The following is a 17,576-nucleotide window of genomic DNA, read 5'->3' on the forward strand; positions in this document are numbered from 1 at the left end:
TTTTTTTTGCTTTCCATTTGCTTGGTAAATATTCTTCTATCCCTTTATTTTGAGCCTTTGTGTGTCTTTGCACATGAGCTGGGTCTCCTGAATACAGCACACCAATGGGTCTTGACTCTTTATCTAATTTAAAATGCCAGTCTGTGTCTTTTAATTGGGACATTTAGCCTGTTTATATATAAGGTTAATATTGTTATGTGTGTATTTGATCCTGTCATTATGATGGTAGCTGGTTATTTTGCCCGTTAGTTGATGCGGTTTCTTCACAGTATTGATGGTCTTTACAATTTTGTATGTTTTTGCAGTGGCTGGTACCGGTTTTTCCTTTCCATATTTAGTGCTTCCTCAGGAGCGCTTGTAAGGCAGGCCTAGTGGTGGCAAAATCTCAGCATTTGCTTGTCTGTAAAGGATTTTATTTCTCCTTTGCTTCTGAAGGTTAGTTTGGCTGGATATGAAATTCTGGGTTGGAAATTCTTTTCTTTAAGGATGTTGAATATTGGCCCCCACTCTCTTCTGGCTTGTAGGGTTTCTGCCGAGAGATTCACTGTTAGTCTGATGGGCTTCCTTTTATGGGTAACCCAACATTTCTCTCTGGCTGCCCTTAACATTTTTTCCTTCATTTCTAGCTTGGTGAATCTGACGATTATGTGTCTTGAGTTTTGCTCTACTCGAGGAGTATCTTTGTGGTGTTCTCTGTATTTCCTGAATTTGAATGTTGGCCTGTCTTGCTAGGTTGGGGAAGTTCTGCTGGATAATAACCTGACGAGTATTTTCCAACTTGGTTCCATTCTCCCCATCACTTTGAGGTACACCAATCAAACGTAGGTTTGGTCTTTTCACATAGTCCCATATTTGTTGGAGGCTCCGTTCATTCCTTTTCATTCTTTTTTCTCTAATCTTGTCTTCATGCTTAATTTCATTAAGTTGATCTTCAATCTCTGATATCCTTTCTTCTGCTTGATCTGTTTGGCTATTAATACCTGTGTATGCTTTATGAAGTTCTTGTGCTGTGTTTTTGAGCTCCATCAGCTCTTTTGTGTTCTTCTCAAAACTGGTTATTCTAGTTAGCAATTCGTCTAACCTTTTTTCAAGGTTCTTAGCTTCCTTGCATTGGGTTAGAACACACTTCCTTAGCTCAGAGGAGTTTGTTATTTCCCACCTTCTGAAGCCTACTTCTGTCAGTTCATCAAACTCATTCTCCATCCAGTTTTGTTTCCTTGCTGGCAAGGAGTTGTAATTCTTTGGAGGAGAAGCAGCATTCTGGTTTTTTGAATTTTCAGCCTTTTTGCACTGGTTTTTCCTCATCTTTGTGGATTTATCTACTTTTGGTCTTTGATGTTGGTGACCTTTGTGTGGATGTCCTTTTTGTTGATGTTGATGCTATTTCTTTCTGTTTGTTTGTTTTCCTTCTAACAGTCAGGCCCCTCTGCTGCAGGTCTCCTGGAGTTTCCTGGAGGTCCACTCCAGACCCTGTTTGCCTGGGTATCACCAGCGGAGGCTACAGAACAGGAAAGGTTGCTGCCTGTTCCTTCCTCTGGAAGCTTTGTCCCAGAGGGGCACCCACCAGATGCCAACGGGAGCTCTCCTGTATGAGGTGTCTGTCAGCCCCTGCTGGGAGGTGTCAGGAGGCATGGGGGTCAGGGACCCACCCGAGGAGGCAGTCTGTCCCTTAGCAGAGCGCGAGCGCTGTGCTGGGAGATCCGCTGGTCTCTTCAGACCTGGCAGGTAGGAACGTTTAAGTCTGCTGAAGCTGCACCCACAGCCACCCTTTCCCCCAGGTGCTCTGTCCCAGGAAAATGGGAGTTTTATCTATAAGCCCCTGACTGGGGCTGCTGCCTTTCTTTCAGAGATGCCCTGCCCAGAGAGGAGGAATCTAGAGAGGCAGTCTGGCTACAGGGGCTTTGCCAAGCTGTGGTGGGCTCCGCTCAGCTCAAACTTCCTGGCAGCTTTGTTTACATTGTGAGGGGAAAACCGCCTACTCAAGCCTCAGTAATGGTGGGTGCCCTACCACCCACTAAGCTCGAACATCCCAGGTCCACTTCAGACTGCGGTGCTGGCAGCGAGAATTTCAAGCCAGTGGATCTTTGCTTTCTGGGCTCTGTGGGGATGGGATCCACTGAGCTAGACCACTTGGCTCCCTGGCTTCAGGTTCCTTTCCAGGGGAGTGAGCAGTTCTGTCGCTCTAGTGTTCCAGGCGCCACTGGGGTATGAAAAAAAAAAAAAAAGCCTCCTGCAGCTAGCTTGGTGTCTGCCCAAACAGCTGCCCACTTTTGTGCTTGAAACGCGGGACCCTGGTGGTATAGGCACCCGAAGGAATCTCCTGGTCTGCGAGTTGTGAAGACCGTGGGAAAAGCATAATATTTGGGCCGGAATGCACTATTCTTCATGGCACAGTCCCTCATGGCTTCCCTTGGCGAGGGGAGGGAGTTCTCCAACCCCTTGCACTTTCTGGGTGAGGCTATTTTCAACCCTACATCTGTTCACCCTCCGTGGGCTGTACCCACTGTCTAGCCAGTCCCAGTGAGATGAGCCAGCTGGTACCTCAACTGAAAATCCAGACATCACCTGCCTTCTGCATTGATCTCACTGGGAGCTGCAGACCAAAGCTGTTCCTATTTGGCCATCTTGCCAGCCACCAAAAGTACTTGTTTCTTGCAGCTTGAAATGTGTCCGTGCACCAGAATCATCAGTACCGCCTGGGAACTTGTTAGGAATGTGAAATCTCAGGACCTATTCCAAGACCTACTGAATTAGATCTGAATTGTTTTTAGCAAGATCCCCAGTTCTCTGTGTGCACCTTAACATTTGAGAAATGTAGTCCGTTTGCAAATGGTTTGTGGAGGAAGTTGGCTTTCTGAGACAGTGTAAATGTTAAAGTTGGAGGACTGGAGCGACTGTATCCAGAAGATACTGAATCAAACATCTGGGAAAAACAGGAGCTGGGTGCAGCGTTGCACACTTGTAGTCCCAGCTACTTGGGGAGCTGAGGCAGGAGGATTGCTTGAGGCCAGGACAAGTCCAGCCTGGGCAACATAGCGAGACCCTGTCTCTTAAAAAATTAGGAAAAAGTAGGAAGGAATAGCAGTGATGAGAATGGGAGCCTCACAGAGAGAGGTGGTGCCTGGTCTGAAAGAAGGCCTGGGAGAGGAAAGATAAACTGATGTTGGTGAAATTCTATTGGTGTCAGAAACTCTGCTTGGTGTTCATATGTTCTATCTTGTTTAATCCTCACAGGAATCAAATGTGTTAAATTTTAACTCCACTTTTCTTTGTTGAAGAGATTCAGTAAGCTTAAGGAACTTGCTCAGGTTTGTAGACCTAATTGACTTTTAATAGTAGCAGAGTTGGACCATGGGGCTGTTGTATAGGGTACTGGAGATGCCACTGGAAGGTCTTAAGGATGTGGATGAGAAGGAATGGTGTGTTCTCGATGACAGATGGATCAGGCACAGGAAATGGCTGACAGGTCGCATCCCTGCTATAAATAGGGGAAGATGCGAGTGTAGCATGGTGTGTGTGGGCGGGGTGTGTGTGTGTGTGTGTGATTTGAATGTAAAGGCATATTTAGAAAATATATCGTGTCTACTACTATAGTTCAAGTTTCCCTTAACCTTGAACAAATACCAAGTAAGATGACCATTAATATTTTTTCTCCCAAATTAATTTTAGAATTAGAAAATCAATGAGCAACTTAAATCTACAGTCATGTGAATTAAAGACGATTAAACAAGGTCTGCTTTTCTTAATGGTTCTTCAAAACTCCAAAGGGAGGCTTTGATCTCACACAACCTGTTCCTTAATTCAACCCAGGAGAAACTTGAAACCTAACATTTCCCAGTTGACATGCCCGATGAGCGCGTCTTTGTTTTAACAGTGCCCTCTTGTGGGCAGTTGCCCTCAAGTGAGGCCCCAGTGATGCCTTGCATTACTCAGGAAATCAGCTTTCAAGTCTGTGCTCTGACAGGCAGCAAGGTGGGTTTCAGGCAACCAGGCCAGCCAGGTTCTGATGCCAGCAGGGAAGAGCGGTTGTCAGTCTCATAAAGCAGGCCCTCCTTCCTACCTTGGTTGTGGGGGCGGTGCTTGGTGCATCCTCTGTGGGAGCTGTGATGGGGGTATCTCGATTTCCTTGCCAAGACCCCTGGAGAGATGCAGGCAGTGCCGGCCGCTTTTCTAGGTCATGGCACCAAATTTGGGTGGGTTTTTCGAGACCCACTGAGAGTGAGGCTGAGACTGAGCCAGCCCAGGGTCTCTGCGCCTCCAGACCTGGATTTTCTAGACCCGTTTGCAGTCATGTCTCCCCCAAACCAAACCCCGCTGATCCACTGAATTGGAAAACCGCCTGTGTTAACTTTCTGGGCAATGAAGTAATAGCAAAGTGGTAGGCATAGATTTTAACCCTAGGAAATAATTTTATTCTGAAAACCTTTGGGTTTGGTTTAAATGTGATATTTTTCATGACTTTGGTTTAGTCCCAGGCCAAACTATGAGAAAAGATCCTTCTTTATTCTTTGAGAAGTGTTTAGATGACTTTTTTCCTTACTTAGTGAATTCATAAAAAAATGGTATTTGCCTTTTGTGTTTTGTTTAATCTGAGAGAATTGGGGGAATATTTAGTTTTTACTCATATTCCATATATGTTGGTGAAAATAAGACTCCAACTGGTGGTCTGGAGTCCTGAGTGTCCCTGGGGTTCCTGACTTTTGCTTCGTAAGAGAAGATCGGGGAGGGGCCCTTCAAGGTAGGATTGGGGCCTGGTTGTTGCTTTCGGGGGTGTGGGAAGAGGGCACATCACAGTGGTAAGAAAGTCCTGGATGCAGTCTCAGCTCTGGCACTCCCTGGTGTGTGCCCAGTTACCTGGCCTCTCCCCGTTCAGCTTCCTCATCTGAAAAATGGGTCTTGTAACACTACTCACCCTGTAGTGTTTTGGTGAGAATTATACATGAACACACGAAAGGGTTTAGAAAGACCGGAGTAAGTGTGAGCTGCCATTATGGTTGAGACTTAAGTCGTCAGAATTTGAGAGCAAGATCGAAAACTGTCAGCTCTTAAAGTTAAAATGGTTAAGAATTAACTCAGAATGAGTGAGACTGGCAATTTGTGGAAATGACTCAATTGAAATGACAGTTTGTTGAAATCTTTTACTGATGAGGCTGAGGAAACAAAGTCTGTAGAAGTCAGTGGGAAGATAGATCTGAAGACAGCTGAGGTCCAGTTGGCTGTATTTTCATCTTGTCCTTGGATGACAGGCTGTGTTATCAGCAGGGATGGTTGAGGTGGAGCTGAGATGCAGATGGCCAGGTTTATCGGCCCTGTCTAGGGGGTGGGTGTTGTGGCCAGAGGGGTGTTGTCTCCATATGTCCGCACTGATGTGGGCCGTGTGCACATCCTAATGGGAATCTGGCCTCCACGCAGGGTCCCTGTACTGCCTGCGCTGACTGGCAGATGTGAGTGCTCTAGGTCACTCCTCAAATGTTGCCATGCTTTGAAATCACATAGGGAGTTTAGAAGAATGGATTCCTAGATTCACACTCCCTTAGATTCATACTTAATTGGGCTGGGTTACCGGCCTGGCCATTGGACTTTTCCAGGCTTCCCAAGCGGTTGTAATGTGCTGCAAAGTTTGGGACCTGCTGCTCTTGGTTTGGCAGTAGCTGGTGATGACTCTTTGGTCGATCCTTCTGGGTCCCATGAGTTGGCTGATGTGGTGTCAGTCGTAGACTGAATGCTCTTGTAGGGATGCTGAGGCCCCACTTTGGACGGTGGTGACACCACAGAGGAGCCCTTCACCTGAAGCTGAGCGAGCTTCCCTTTTGGCATCTCCTCAGTGGCTGTTGTGCCTACCTTTTGAAGCAGGGAGATGCTTTATCTGCCCTCAGTGTGCTGGGCTGAGGGGACAGGAGACTACATGAAAGCTTTGGTTGTCTCTTTCCAGCTGGCTATAACTAAGAAGATTTTGAACCTTGATTTCCTTCATTTACCATCAGTTGTCTGGGTGAAGCATTTGTATTTCACCTCCTTTCACTATCCAAATTGGAATTATGTGGAATGTTGGACGTGGACTCAGGCCATTGTAGGTGTGACCCCCACCCTGGCCCCACACAGCTTGTCTCCCTGCCTTTTCCATCCTGGGCAAATGTCCAAATAGGAAAAAGCACCTGGACACTGACATGGGGGAGCCCAGCCACCCGAGCTTCATCTGCACCCACCCATCACTCAGCTCCATGAGCACCTGCAGAGGTTGATTTTGATGAGTAGCTGGACCCTTAAAATGAAGGCATTGATTTGGCTTGGTTTGGGCAGGAATTTCTGTCTGCTGTGACCTTCAGGTTTTGAATATTTTGTTTCTGGAAGCTCTGATAGAATGAATAGCTTTATATATTTATATAATTGTGAATGGCTAATCATGATGCTTTAAAATAGTCTTTGCTTCTAAACATGATTGTCACTTTGCCTTGTTTACATTTTTATACTTCAGGATATTTTTTGGTAAACTTAAGTAGGAAAGAGGATGGGGCTGCTTTTTGTTTGCTTAAAAAGTTTATTTATGATTGAAAACTGTGGTATATACATATGTTGTTGTAAATGGTTCTGCAGTGATTTATTTATATGGTCTAATCCTTAAGAGCTGAAAGTATCATTCAAGAACATTGTCAACACTGAAGGGGCTTTTATTAAAATCTATGCTAATTGTATCTTTTGTGTGTTCTTTCTGGCTTTCAGGTTTTCAAAACCCTCGGCACAGACGTCGTGAAGTCTGCATTTGAAGGTTATAATGCTTGTGTCTTTGCATATGGGCAAACTGGATCTGGAAAGTCATACACTATGATGGGAAATTCTGTACGTTGTTTATACTGTGTGGGAAGGAAATTTCTCATTATCTTTCTCTGCACTGGTAGAATGATCTCTTTTATCTATTTGGTCTGTACTAACTTTTCATGTTCTGATTATTCTTTAGTAATAAGATAAAACTCAGTAATAAGTTGGACTAAATTTCCTTTGAGAGATTTTAAATTAGAAATAATTTTAAGTATATAAGCATGAATAATGGATGCAAGTCCCTGTTCATTTTCTGTTTTTAAAGGCCTTATAATCTTATCAAAAAAGTGTGTTGGGCCCATAAGTAATTTATTCTTCTTTTCTGCCAACACAACCGTTTGAATAAAATTACTGAAGTCTGTTCTTTTTAAAATTACTCAAAACATTTTTCCCCAAGTAAAATGTAAAAAAAATTCTAACTCTTTGATAGAAAGGTACTACATAAATCCTGAAAATACATTAAAAAGTTAGAATTATACAGTTTATATAGAGTTTACATATTTATAAACACACCGTATGCAGTTTTATAAGCTCTGTAAGTTAACTGGTATTAATGTTATACTTGCCCCAAAATACAGAGGAGTAAAAACTAGGAATTATTGCAAGAACTTTCTTGTTCTGTGTTTTCTGCAGATTTAGATCATTCTTCTGTTTTCTTTTCTTTTTTTTTTTTTTGAGATGGAGTCTCACTCTGTCGCCCAGGCTGGAGTGCAGTGGCGCGATCTCGGCTCATTGCAAGCTCTGCCTCCTGGTTTCAAGCGATTCTCCTGCCTCAGCCTCCCAAATAGATTACAGGTGCGCATCGTCACGCCTGGCTAATTTTGTATTTTTAGTAGAGATGGGGTTTCACCATGTTGGCCAGGCTGGTCTCGAGCTCCTGACCTTAGATGATCCACCCGCCTTGGCCTCCCAAAGTGCTGGGATTACAGGCGTGAGCCACTGTGCCTGGCCTGTTTTCTTTTTTTCTTATTTCTTAATGAAAGCTCTGTTCATTGCCTGCCAAACCTGTGGCATGGTCGAGATGTAGAGACACTAGTGGAAGATGATTGAGGGTTTCCTGCTGGCAGACGTGTGGTGTCTTTAATGCTGAAGGTTTGGAGGTTCATGGAAGTCATGTGTTAGAAAACAGAACTTTCCAGAATAAATTATTTCAGGACATGTAACCTCACTGCTTACATCCAGGCTTTTCCTTTACACAAGAAGTCAGTCAGTGTTGTTTGGCAAGTTCTCAATCTGAAAAGGGAAGAACAAATGAGAGGAACAAACAGCTAATTTCGAGAGTTTCACATTTCCTTTTATCATTACTTCTCAGTTCCTCCTTTCCTACTGTATCTTTGGAAAAAAAAGTAAACTTCTAAAAGTGAAATTTGTATGTTGATTCCCTAGTAACTATTTTATATAAGTCAAATATTTATAAAGCACTCACAGATTACAAGTGTTTTTCTCTGATCTTACAGTTGAGTGCTGCTTGGGTATCCTTTCTTCATTTTAAAGTAAGAACCAAAAATATGATGTAAGACTCATTTTTCCTTGTTAAGAATTAGTACTGATTTAATGATACAAAGAAAAAACAATCTCTGAACACAGTCATGCCGTCTTTTAGTTTTTGGGCATGGGGGTTGAGTGAAGGTAGGGAGGGAGCATGACAAGAAAGCATTGATGCTCTGCCTTGGTTTCCTAGCAAGATCATTTTGCCTGATTTTTACTATATTCTGAGGTTCATCAGCTTTTTAAGGCTGACTGAAACATAAATATTATTGAATGTTACACCCACATTGTATAAATAATATGGTGTATTAAAATTTTCCATCGAGGAAGGCTATGGTAGGGGTTAGCTATCAAAGTAGGAACATAGCATGTGGTGTTTTTTTTTTTTTTTAAATGGATTTTTGCTCTTGTTGCCTAGGCTGGAATGCAATGGCGCAACCTCCGCCTCCCAGGTTCAAGCGATTCTCCTGCCTCAGCCTACCCAGTAGCTGGGATTACAGGCATGTGCCACCACACCTGGCTAATATTTGTATTTTTAGTAGAGACAAGGTTTCATCATGTTGGCCAGGCTGGTCTCGAACTCCTGATCTCAGGTGATCCACCGGCCTCGGCCTCCCAAAGTGCTGGGATTAAAGGCTGAGCCACTGCACCCGGCAAGCATGGATTTTAATGTGGTCTTGTTACCTAAGTTTTTAAGACAATTATTAACTGCCATGGGGATTACTAAGTTTTTCTTGTTTGTTTGCTTTTTTTTTTTTTTTGCCTGGTGTGTATTTCACCTACCTTGGTCATTTGAGCATATATTTTTAACATTTATTGTACAGTTATAGACTGTCTTATTTAAATGTTAGAGATTAAGTTTCCTTGTTTGTAAGCCATGATTTAACTAACAACTGATGACCATATATTATCAGAGTCCCAGCATGTATAAATCAGAAGCCTCAATCATTTCATTTCATAGAGTAGAAAGCAGCCCTGGAGGGGGTATATGGCGTGGGCCGTGGTAGGCCAGGGGTTGGCATACAGGCCACTCGAGTCTAAGTTCGCACCAGCAAATGGCAGATTCAATCATCAGTTGCTTTTATTTTGAGTGACAGCTGTGACATTAGTCCTTCCCATTGCAGGGAGATTCTGGCTTAATACCTCGGATCTGTGAAGGGCTCTTCAGTCGGATAAATGAAACCACCAGATGGGATGAAGCTTCTTTTCGAACTGAAGTCAGGTAGGGCCTGTGGCCTGAGTAACCGAGTGTGAGCTTGATTAGAGTCAATGCTGGTTGGCTTGCATTTAGGTGCTGGAAATGGATAAGGTCTTTAGATTCCTAAAGAAAAAGTCTTCCCTTTTCCCCTCCTGTGATCATGGTTTGGGGATAAAGCTTAAAACACATAAGTTTTTAGTGATTTTCTTGGGTATAGTTTGGATAAGGATTTGGGAGCTGGTAGAAATAACAGCTTGGTCAGAAACTAATGTGGGATGTTCATCTCAAATGGAGTGAGCTGCTGACTTTTAAGTGTATGCCCAATTACTTGCCTCATTCTTTTAGCTTAGTAAGGTTTATATTATTCTTTATCTTGGCTAGATCACTATAAATCTAACCTATGAGTAAATCTGAGTGGTTGAGGTGCTTTTTCCTCCTTGAAATTAAACCTGTGAGGGGAGCCAGTCTCTTTGGTAGTTTCAAGGGCAGACACAGATATGGCAATATAGGGTTTTTTACACCTACTTGACTGCTGTGTGGTCTTGGACAAGTTATTTGAATCACACTAAACCTCCCTTGCCTAACCTATAAAATGAGGATAGTAGTGGTACTTATCTCTGTGTATTGTAGGAATTCAATGAAATAATCCATGTCTAGTGCTTAGCATGGTACAGTAAGTCCTTACGTAACATCACTTCCTTTTTTTTTTTTTGAGATGGAGTCTCACTCTGTTGCCCAGGCTGGAGTACAGTGGCATGCTCTTGGCTCATTGCAACCTCCACCTCCCAGGTTCAAGTGATTCTCCTGCCTCAGCCTCCCAAGTAGCTGGGATTACAGGCATCTGTTACCACGCCTGGCTAATTTTTGTATTTTTAGTAGGGATGGGGTTTCACCATGTTGGTCAGGCTGGTCTTGAACTTCTGACCTCAAGTGATCCATCTGCCTCGGCCTCCCAAACTGTTAGGATTACAGGCGTGAGCCACCACCCCTGACCTAATGTCATTTCTTGATACATTCTTAGAAATCTTGACTTTAAGTGAAACAACATTTAATGAAACCAGTTCTTTTTCTTATCAACATAGCAACACGATGTTGAAGGAAGCAGTGTTATTTGAGGACCCACTGTATGTCCTTTCCCTTAAAGTTGCACTTTCCAAGAACCTGTCAATGACCTTAAGTGAGGACTCATCGTACCTGATACATAGTCACCACTTGTAAATAGTAACTGCTGCTGTTGCCATTTATGTTAGCAGGTTGCTGCTGTTATGTGTTGTTACTGATGTTAATGTCCGAAATCATTTTTCTGAATTCAATTTTATTTAAAATTTTTAGTTACTTAGAAATTTATAACGAACGTGTGAGAGATCTACTTCGGCGGAAGTCATCTAAAACCTTCAATTTGAGAGTCCGTGAGCATCCCAAAGAAGGCCCTTATGTTGAGGGTAAGAGTGGATATTTCACAGCCATATTCGTTTTGCGATCTATGTAAAAATAACACTTTCAAAGAAAAAATGCAGCATAATGGTGAGCTTTTAAAAATTTATTTAATTTTAATTTTGGAATTTTGTTAGAGTAAGAATGACATGAACTGTCGCTACATGATGTTCAGTTAGTGAATTTCTACTTCACTGGCCATTTGCTGATTTTATGAGGCTTACCAATAGATTTCCTCTGTTTTTAAGAAATCTCTGGAATTTTCTTTTCCAAATGTAAGGTAAGCTAAGCAAACCTGCAGTCTGTCTCTCTAAATGGCACTGCATTTTTGCAGTGTATCTTTACTGACCCTAATGGTGATATATGACAATAAAGATATTCTGAACCTCTTGCCTCTTAGGAAGTGTGTTTGGAGGATTTCCTCTGTGGGTTTCGGCATCTGTGTTGTGATACGCTAGTCGTGGCACAGTCAGTTGTGAGGAATAACACAAGCAATGATGAGTACAGAATTGGCCTTTGCTAATTATTTAAGAATCGGCTGGATTTAAAACTGTCCTCTTAATGAAGCTGATCTTACCTCCTCTATGTAAGGCAACTTAGAATGGCTGGCCTGCAGGAATCACACGTAGAGACATGCTTTCATGTTCTTCATTTGTGTCTCTGTGGATGTAGGACAGAACTGGGCACAGGTTTAAAGCTCTTCCTGGTTTTGGTTGTCTTCTTTTACTGGGAGATACAACAGGACCCCATCTGTATTCTTTTTTTTTTTTTTCTTTTCGGACGGAGTCTCACTCTGGCGCCCAGGCTGGAGTGCAGTGGTGTGATCTCAGCTCCCTACAAGCTCCGCCTCCTGAGTTCAAGCACTTCTCTGCCTCAACCTCCTGAGTAGCTGGGATTACAGGCGTCTGCCACCGTACCTGGCTAATTTTTGTATTTTTGGTAGAGACAGTGTTTCACCATCTTGGCCAGGCTGGTCTTGAACTCCTGACCTCGTGATCCACCCGCCTTGGCCTCCCAAAGTACTGGGATTACAGGCATGAGCCACCATGCCTGGCCCATCTGTATTTTAATAAATTTCCACTTAAACTTTTGCCTTGTATGCCCAAAGCAAAGCAAGGTGTGCCAGTATGTAGTTGTTCTGTGGGCATGTGGTATAGCTATTACTGTTAAGAGTTTTTAGCCTAACTCATGCCTTCATGTTTTCTGACAAGTGTCTTATCACATGTTAAAACATATAAAACTGATGGATGAAGAGACAGAATAACAAAACAGGGCAAACATCCAGAATCTGACCTAGATACTTAGGAGAATTTAGTTTATAATCAATGTGCTATTCAAACCTTAGGGAAATTATTGGAGGGATTATTAAGCTGTCTAGGAGGAGAAAAAAGTAAATTGGTACCACAACTCAGTTTTACACCAGGATAAATGGTAACTAGACCGAAGATTTAAGTGTAAAAATATTAAATAATAAAATAACTATAAAAATCTGTGAGTTAATTTTTTTTCCCAGAAACCTGGAGGAAAGAAGGCTTTTAAAAACCTAACTTAAAACTCAGAAACCGTAAAATAAACAATGTTAAATTAGAAATGGTTAAACAAAGAATAGCAAAATAAAACATCATGCTTGACAGAAACACTGTAAGCAAAGTAAAAAGCTTAATTACAAAATAGGAAAAATATTTTGAATTCAAGTTTTAGACAAAGGACTTATTTTTCTACTATATAAAGAACTCCTATAAATCCGTAAGGACAGATTCAACAACCAAGTAGAAAAATGAACAAAGAATATGTATGACTAGGCTGTTCATAGAAATGGAAATACAGATGATTTTTAAATGCAGGAAGGAATGCTTAGCCTCACTCATACTAAGAGAAAAACAAAATAAAAATACTTGGAGGTAACATTTGTCACCCATCTTTGGCAGATGTAAATAATCCTGATAAGACAGTATTGTGGAGGGTGCTGGGAGACAAGCACTCTTATACCTTGCTACTGCTGGGTGTAAATTGCCCTATATGGAGAACAATTTTGCAATTGTTATCAAAATTTTAACTGTCTAGAAATTCCACCTCTAAGAATTTATTCTGTATAAACATTGACAGGCATTTGAAAAGACTTATGTGCAAGACTATTTGTAGCAGCATTACTTAAAATTGGAAACCAAATATGAACAACTTCTGTAGTCTCCATGGTTAAATTGGTCATGGTACATGCATATGATCCAATCCCCTGCAGCCTTAAAAATGAATGAGGAAACACCTTAACTGATATAGAATGTTCTTTAATGTATTATTCCATTTAAAAGCAGGGTGCAAACTAATGCTTATGGTATGCTACCATTTGTGTGTAAGGGGGAAAAGATAGTTATAGATAAATATGATTGCTTGTATATGTATAGGTTATTTCTAGAAGGGTATGTAACATTTGGTTCCCTGACAGAAGGGGAAGTGGGGAGCTATAGCATAGGGACAGGGACCCTTTACACAGTGTAACTGTGTAGCCTTTGACTTTAGAACCATATGAATGTTCCAAAAACATGTTAATGAAACAATGTTTTTAAACGATTTAAAAAATGCCATTGGGTTTTGCATGGAGGCAGTGCTTTTTCATTTTTCTTCTATGTGCTATGACTAATGTTAATGAGGTTGATGATAATATAATAGCTAACCTTTATCTTAAATACCTTATGTCAGAGGCCCCTAACTCCCGAGCTACAGACTGGTACTGATCCATATCCTGTTAGGAAGTAGGCCGCACAGTAGGAGGTGAACAGCCAGGGAGCGAGCATTGCTACCTGAGTTCTGCCTCCTGTCAGATCAGTGGCGGCATTAGATTCTCATAGGAGCACGAACTCTATTCTGAACTGCACGTATGATGGATCTAGGTGGCATGCTTCTGATGAGAATATAACTAATGCCTTATGATCTGAGGTGTGGAACAAGTTCATCCTGAATCTGTTCCCCCTACCCCTCATCCATGGAAAAATAACCTTCCATGAAACTGATCTCTGGTGCCGAAAAAGTTGGGGACCGTGGTCCTATGTGGTAGGTACACATGATCATGTGAGGTAACTGAGGCACAGTGAGGTGAAGCAGCTTGTCCATAACTATGTAAGTCCACAGCTAGTAAGCAGCAGAGCTGAGATTCGACCCCAGCCACCCAGCTCCCAGGTCTGTGTTACATACCACCGCCCTAGAGAGACAAGTGAGGTCTTCAGACGGGTCAGCAGATTTTGGAGTTGTGTATTATTTCATAGAGGGCAATTTGGTATTCCATTTTCTATATATTAGGGGGATTTCTTCACCCCTTCCATTTTTTTTTTCAGATTTATCCAAACATTTAGTACAGAATTATGCTGACGTAGAAGAACTTATGGATGCGGGTAATATCAACCGGACCACCGCAGCGACTGGGATGAACGACGTCAGCAGCAGGTCTCATGCCATCTTCACCATCAAGTTCACTCAGGTAAGGGCAGCTGCAGGCCCGGCTGGCTCCATCCCTGAGGTCTTTACTTGCTGATTAGCACCAGCTGAGGACCGATCATTGTTGAACCAGGAGCAGCAGCAGGTAAAGGTGACTGACTGTCATTTTCTTGTTAATTAGAGTTGAACATGTGCTGTGTGCTGAGTTTCTCTGTGGTTACAATCACAGTAATTTGAAATATCCTGATGTGTACCCTTAAGAAATACTTAGCAGGCTTCCACCCTGTTCTAGACATAAAACAACTTGCTCTGTGCTTAATTAAGCAAAAGTTTTCATTGTTGCAAACTCTGTGGGATATAATGGATTGTGAGTCAGACCAGCTGGAAGCCAAGGTGAGTAGCTCAGTGCAGTGCATTACCCATTACCGCTCCATGGCACTCACCTTGCCGTGTTGATTATGATTATTAGAGTGATATTAAAGGGCAGCGAATATTTATAAGTACTAATGTAAGAATTCATTATGATCAAGAGGTTGAGAGCATCTTGAACATCTGTGGAAATTACTGAGGGTAAATATTTTAACACTGAGGCCAGTAGAATAGATGAATGCAAAAATGAAGTGTCCTGTCAGGGTCTAAGTATATGCTAGGAACTTGGGGATGTCCTCATCTGTGTTAACAGTTGGACACATCAGATACAAAGAGGCAGCATTTTATTAATGAGGGAGATCAAAGAGCAAGAAAATGAATTGTCTAAGGCCAGTCAGAACAACTTGCCTTAAATTCTCCATATGTTAATCTTCTGTTAGACCTTTCCTTTTGATTTACTCAAGTTGATTGGTTTTTCTCCTGCTTTCTGGTTAGTGCCTGATTAGCATATGACCATCTCTAATTTTTTTATTTTTATTTTTTGACACATGATTTCACTCTGTTGCCCAGGCTGGAGTGCAGTGTTGTGATCACGGCTCACTGCAGTCTCAACCTTCTGGGCTCAAATGATCTCCCACCTCAGCTTTCCAGGGAGCTGGGACTACGGGTGTACAACACCACACCCAGCTAATTTTTTTTTTTTTAAGTTTTTTCTAGAGATGATGTCTCACTATGTTGCCGAGGCTGGTCTTGAACTCCTAGGCTCAAGCGATCCTCCCACCTTGGACTCCCAAAGTGCTGGGATCACAGGCATAAGCTGCTGGGCCTGGCCACCATCTCTCATTTCTAATAGGTTTATATTTCTATAAAAATATGGTAATTTGGGGGGCATTTTGGTTCAAAGTGTAACACATAGATCTTTGTGAACATAAAATTTTGGTAGAATTCAGAAGCAAGGAATATAGTATTTAAGATTTTACATTAAAAAAAAATCTGTGTAACAAGATGTTTTAACATCCGATGATGGTTTAATGCTCTTTTCTGTACTTGTCTACATTGATCATATTTTGGAAAGCTTTTGTTCTTGGAAGGCTGGGATTCTAGATGAGAATAAAAGTTATTGTTTGTTTACTTACATTTCTCAGCTGAGTGCCACTCAGTGCCTAATTTTCTGTTCTTTCCACAGCCTGATTCAGCAGGGCTTTGTTGAGAATGGAAAGATTCTTCAGAAAGTTTAAGAATCATATACAGTAACTTCTTTTGCACTGGATTAAATGTGAGAAGTTTCTATAATCAGTATGAAGGCCAATAAAACAACAAAACTGAAAAATATTTGCCCTGAGAGATCTCAGTGAGGAGTGGAAAATAATTAGAATTCGTATCATGAACAACATCAGGGCCCTTTGCACCTCTTCAATTTTACTTTTTTATTTTACCACAGGCTAAATTTGATTCTGAAATGCCATGTGAAACCGTCAGTAAGATCCACTTGGTTGATCTTGCCGGAAGTGAGCGTGCAGATGCCACTGGAGCCACCGGGGTTAGGCTAAAGGAAGGGGGAAATATTAACAAGTCCCTCGTGACTCTGGGGAACGTCATTTCTGCCTTAGGTATGCTTACGCCTGGCTCCCGCCTCCTCTTTTTCCCCCTCTTTTTCCTCATGTGTAACATTTGTGTTGCAAACTGAGGTAATATCCTCAAGGTTTTATGAAGCAAAAGTAGAGGAAAAGAAATTTTACTAATTATCCTTTTTCCCCTTTTTTTCTTCCTTTTCATAGCCGATTTATCTCAGGATGCCACAAACACTCTTGCAAAGAAGAAGCCAGTTTTTGTGCCTTACAGGGATTCTGTGTTGACTTGGTTGTTAAAAGATAGCCTTGGAGGAAACTCTAAAACTATCATGATTGCCAGTAAGCGTTTTAAGTTACTTTTCTGAGCATACAATATTTTCTGTGAATTAACTGTAAATATTTAACTTTAAAGTGTCTTATTAGGAAACAGCACCTTTTACATCTTAAAAAAGTAATGGTTTTTCTATCTTGAAGAAAATCACCTCCTGTGATCCTGCTATGACTCAGTCTGTAGTATCATCATTAGCTGTTATATCACCTTGCCATATTTTGGAAGCTGTGATAACATGCAGGAAGACTTTTCATCTTTTCTTTGCTTAAAGTATAAGGTAGAAACTTACCTCATAGGCGAAAAATCATAGGAACACAAAGTAAAAATAACCCAACTTTGTTTTTTTATTTAAGGCAGTAAATGTGGAATTTAAAAGTAAGAATTGGGAGGGGAAAAAAAACCCAATGCATAAAACAAATAGTGTTAACAGTAATATGCTTTATGTCTATATTTCAGCCGATAACTGAAAGAAGCAGAATAGAGAACAAATGTAGAAAGGGGAGATAATTGCTTGGGAGAAGTCAGGACTTGTTTCCTTTCTGACTCTACTTTCCCTTCCCTCTTCCTCTCTTTCCTCTTCCCTTCCCCTCTCTTCATGCCCTTCCCATGCCTCATGCCATGTGCTAACTATGGAGCCGCGGGATTTACCCTGGGTTGTACACCCACATGCATTTGTATAGTCACCTCAGCCTTAAAGTTGACTGGTGGTGGTGGAGGTGGGTAAGATTAACCAAGCTTTAAGAAGAGAATGGATTGATTGGTGACCCTTTTCAAAACATCATATTCTGGTTTTTTTTTTTTTTTTTTTTTCCAGATGGTGGACTTTGCCAGAACTTTTAGAAGTATTTGAATTCCTACTTAATGTTGAGATGACAAATAGTCTTTAAACCACCTTCTTACATTTTCAACAGGGAAAACTACCTAACTATAGGGGAATGTC

At 41.6% G+C, this 17,576-nt stretch overlaps 1 protein-coding gene across 11 annotated transcripts in view; it reads left to right on the plus strand.

Annotated features, from left to right (window-relative positions):
• Positions 1 to 17,576, plus strand: part of KIF16B (kinesin family member 16B) — a 308,558-nt gene that overhangs the window by 51,679 nt on the left and 239,303 nt on the right. For all 11 annotated transcript variants that reach the window (XM_003905090.4, XM_003905091.4, XM_009216570.3 and 8 more), the window contains 6 exons: positions 6,721 to 6,837; positions 9,429 to 9,526; positions 10,835 to 10,944; positions 14,266 to 14,408; positions 16,176 to 16,344; positions 16,513 to 16,644. In XM_003905090.4, coding sequence (XP_003905139.2) covers positions 6,721 to 6,837; positions 9,429 to 9,526; positions 10,835 to 10,944; positions 14,266 to 14,408; positions 16,176 to 16,344; positions 16,513 to 16,644 — 769 coding nt within the window. The remainder of the gene's footprint in view (positions 1 to 6,720; positions 6,838 to 9,428; positions 9,527 to 10,834; positions 10,945 to 14,265; positions 14,409 to 16,175; positions 16,345 to 16,512; positions 16,645 to 17,576) is intronic.

The sequence above is a fragment of the Papio anubis genome, chromosome 16 (assembly GCF_008728515.1).
Source record: "Papio anubis isolate 15944 chromosome 16, Panubis1.0, whole genome shotgun sequence".
In the NCBI taxonomy this organism is placed as follows: Eukaryota; Metazoa; Chordata; class Mammalia; order Primates; family Cercopithecidae; genus Papio; species Papio anubis.